Consider the following 3,979-nt stretch of genomic DNA (forward strand, 5'->3'; position numbering starts at 1 on the left):
GGATTACAGGCACGCGCCACCATGCCCAGCTAATTTTTTGTATTTTTTAGTAGAGACGGGGTTTCACCATTTTGACCAAGATGGTCTCGATCTCTTGACCTCGTGATCCACCCGCCTCGGCCTCCCTAAGTGCTGGGATTACAGGCGTGAGCCACCGCGCCCGGCTTGTTTCCTTGTTTTAGAGACAGTATTGCTGTGTTGCCTAGGCTGGTCTTGAATTCTTGGCCCCAAGTTCTTAGGATTTCGGGTGTGAGCCACCACACCTGCTTCCACCAGAGGGTTAAAAAAAACAAAACAAAAACCTTGTCTGTTCTCCTTTGAGATTGACTAATTGATCTTTGTTGATGTCTGGAAGTCAAGAGTTGATGGTTTTAAAGATGGAATTGTTGGACAAAGAAGATATAGGGTCTGCTGCTCTTCCTTCTGCCTCCCAAGATGGCACGGCAAATGGCTCAGAGGCAGTGCTTGGGTCACTGTCTGTCTCCTTGTCTTACCTTTTCTTATTATCCACCTGCTTCAGGACTCTACTTTTTATTTTTTCAACCTCTGTTGTTTGTGACTGTTGCTGAGCCTTATGTGTCTGTCTCTTTTTCTCTAAATCTCAATGTTCTGGTTTTAAGATTCCATCTTTGCATTTCTATTTCACTATCTGCTCTGTTAACATTTCTGCCCATCTGTACCAATCTAGGTCTGTCTCTGAATGCAAATGTCTCTCTCAAGTGTTTCGACCCACAACCCCCTAATCCCTTTTGCTTTTTTTGGAGACGGAGTCTTGCTCTGTTGCCCAGGCTGGAATGCAGTGGCGGCTCACTGCAACCTCCTCCTCCCAGGTTCAAGCCATTCTCCTGCCTCAGCCTCAAAAGTAGCTGGGATTACAGGTGCCCGCCCCCTCGCCTAGCTAACTTCCTCCCCACCCCACCTCCCACGGAGTCTTTGCTCTGTTGCCCAGGCTGGAGTGCCTTGGTGAGATCTCAGCACATTGCAACCTCCGCCTCCCGGGTTCAAGCAATTCTCCTGCCTCAGCCTTTCAAGTGGCTGGGCATTCACCACCTCGCCCGGCTAGTTTTTGTATTTATTATTAATAGAGACGGGGTTTCACCATATTGTCCAGGCTGGTGTTGGACTCCTGACCTCGTGATCTGCCCACCTCGGCCTCCCAAAGTGCTGGGATGACAGGCGTGAGCCACTGCGCCTGCCTTTAATTTTTGTATTTTTAGTGAAGACCTGGCTCTCGAACTCTTGACCTCAAGTGATCCGCCAGCCGAGGCCTCCCAAAGTACTGGGATGACAGGTGTGAGCCACCGCACCCTCCCTTCTGCTTTATATTTCTTCATAGTACTTATCACAGCTTCAGTATTAAATGTATTTGTCTGGCCGGGCGTGGTGGCTCACGCCTGTCTTCCCAGCACTTTGGGAGGCTGAGGCAGGGGGATTACCTGAGGTCGAGAGTTCGAGAGCAGGCTGACCAACATGGTGAATCGCTCTCTTAAAAAAAAATTAATTAAAAAATAAATTAATAAAGAAATGTATTTGTCTGTCTCCTCTCTCTAAAATTCAGCTTCTATGAGGGTGGATCCCCAGGAACATAGAGTGTGCTCAACAAACATCTGATTTAAGCTCTGATTCTCCTATCCTCTCAGTGTCTCCTTTTAGTCTAGACAATTGTGTTTCTCACTTTCTCAGTATGCAAATATCTTTCTCGGTCTGGGTCATGTCTTTCGGTTTCTCCCCAGTGCCAAGGCCTCTTAGTTTATCAGCGTGCGGGCCACAGATTCGCAGAGGCCTGAGCTGTGGCGCCGCCGGGCTACGGCCGCGTCAAGCCTCAAGCACAGCTCCGAGCCCTCGCTGGTTCTGTTAGGACCCTGCTCCGGCGCGGGCACCGGCCATATGTCACTTCAGTCCCATAGGTCCTGAGTGTCTCAAGAGACGCGTCCCGCGCCACCGCCCCCGCGAACGCACGTGACCGCGCCCGGGGGTGGCCCCTCAGTCAACGCCGCCGCAGGGCCCCTCCCTGAACCCGTCGCTTCCGCCGGCCCGCCTGGCCCCGCCCCATCAAGAAGAACCAATCTCCACGCACGTTGCTTGGCCCCTCCCCGGCACTCTCCTCGGCGCGCGCCCCTCCCTCCGCCCGCCCGCCGGCCCGCCCGTCAGTCTGGCAGGCAGGCTGCAGTCGGTGGAAGCGGCTGTGGGCTCTTCAGCTCTCCCCACCGGCGTCTTCCTTCCTCCTCCTGGTCAGCGGCGGCGGCTGCTCCGGCGGCGGCACGGTCCCTTCGGGAGGGGCGACAGGAGCTGAGTGGCGGCCGCGGAGCGTCGAGCCCAGTGCGGCGGAGGCGGCGGCGGCCCGGCAACCAACATGGCGGCGGCGGCGGCGGCGGGCGCGGGCCCGGAGATGGTCCGCGGGCAGGTGTTCGACGTGGGACCGCGCTACACCAATCTCTCGTACATCGGCGAGGGCGCCTACGGCATGGTGTGGTGAGTGTCCGCGACTGGCTACTCCCGGCCCCCCCACCGCCGGGGCCGCAGCGGCGCAGCCTCGGTCTCGGCCGTGCCTCGGCCTCAGGCGCCGCGGCGACCTCGAACCCGGACTTCGCCGCCGTCCGCGCGCTGGGACTCGGGTGGGGTCCCGGGTCGATTGAGGTTTAGGTGTTGTCGCTCGCGCGCTTCGCGGGCCCGCGGTCGCTCGGGAAGGGGCACAGGGAGTGGCGTGGGGGGCGGAGGCCGGAGGTCGGGTCCTGGGCCCAGGGCGCAGCGCGGCCTTTAAAGTCTGGACCCTCGGGAAAGTAACGGAAGCGCCCGCACTCCTCAATTTGCTAACATCATGGCTTGCTTTTTGACTTTGGATTGTTAACTGGGAATTCCATCAGATGCTTGTCTGTGTTGGCTGCGGCTGCTGAGGTCCTGAAAGCGGTTTGTCTCCGCGTGTGTGCAGAACACCGAAATAATCATTTTTTTCTACTCGCCTGTGTTTGCAGCCAACGACTTTGATTAAATATTCTCAGCGGAGCTAATGGTGGTCTGCACGCACGCTTTCTAAAATGCATTACTGACACCAGTGTTGGAATATTTCCGTCTTGAAGTTTTTACTTTTAAGTGAATTTTAATATCATACTATTGGCGTTTCAGGAAGGGTAAATCAGCATCAGTTTCTTGATTTATTAAAGATCCATTTAGAGTTGGGCCTAATTTGACCTTTCTTTTTTTTTTTGCCCCCAAGTGAGCTCTTTGCAAGCATAAATGCTCCCAGATGTTTCAGCCGGGTTGCTGTGGACTTTACTGTTAATGATTTAGGGGTCAATAAATATGCAGCCTTACTGGAGTTCTTGCAAAATCATATGTAGGCTCCCTCATCTTGATTTAGGTCCCTTGGAAAAGTGAAATGATGGTGACTGTATTGTTTTTATTAGAGCAAACTAGGTGTAACATTTTGTGCTGGTGAAGACTTGAGGAAGTAGATTCCCTTAAATCTGAATCTTATGAATGTGTCTTTTGTGTTGACCAAAGGAAGTAAACTGATAATTTATTGAGCACTTCATGGCAGGTACTGTGCAACATACATTATTTCATTTTATTTGAACAGCCACATTGAAGGTGGAAAAGATGGTGTTTCTCCTTTTTTCAGGTGAGAAAGTATTTCGAGGTGAAGCTAAGTATTTCACCTGAGAAAGTATTTTGAGGTGAAGCTCAGGATGAGGTCATAGAACTAAAGAGTTATTCTTAAGATTGTAGACTGAGATTCTACTTCACACACCACACCTCTTTTCAGCCGTTTTTAGGAAAACACCCTGCTTTCCTTAGGGTAATTAATACTGCAGAATTTTGTGTATCTTACTGTTATAAAGTAAATGTAAGTCTATATCAGAAGTGTATTCAGATTTCAATCATCACAATTTTAGCAATTCAATAGAAGGCATGTTTTGCCAAGTATTGTGGCTAGATAGAAAGATTACTTAAAATTTTTTTAAAGAGACTTTAATTGAAT

At 51.4% G+C, this 3,979-nt stretch overlaps 1 protein-coding gene across 1 annotated transcript in view; it reads left to right on the forward strand.

Moving 5' to 3' along the window:
* Positions 1-2,097: 2,097 nt before the first annotated feature.
* MAPK1 (mitogen-activated protein kinase 1) overlaps positions 2,098-3,979 on the forward strand; it is a 101,463-nt gene continuing 99,581 nt past the window's right edge. The window contains exon 1 of the mRNA XM_017518612.1: positions 2,098-2,472. Within this exon, the coding sequence (XP_017374101.1) occupies positions 2,354-2,472 (119 nt within the window). The 5' untranslated portion in view covers positions 2,098-2,353. The remainder of the gene's footprint in view (positions 2,473-3,979) is intronic.

Source organism: Cebus imitator, unplaced genomic scaffold (genome assembly GCF_001604975.1).
Source record: "Cebus imitator isolate Cc_AM_T3 unplaced genomic scaffold, Cebus_imitator-1.0 Scaffold690, whole genome shotgun sequence".
In the NCBI taxonomy this organism is placed as follows: Eukaryota; Metazoa; Chordata; class Mammalia; order Primates; family Cebidae; genus Cebus; species Cebus imitator.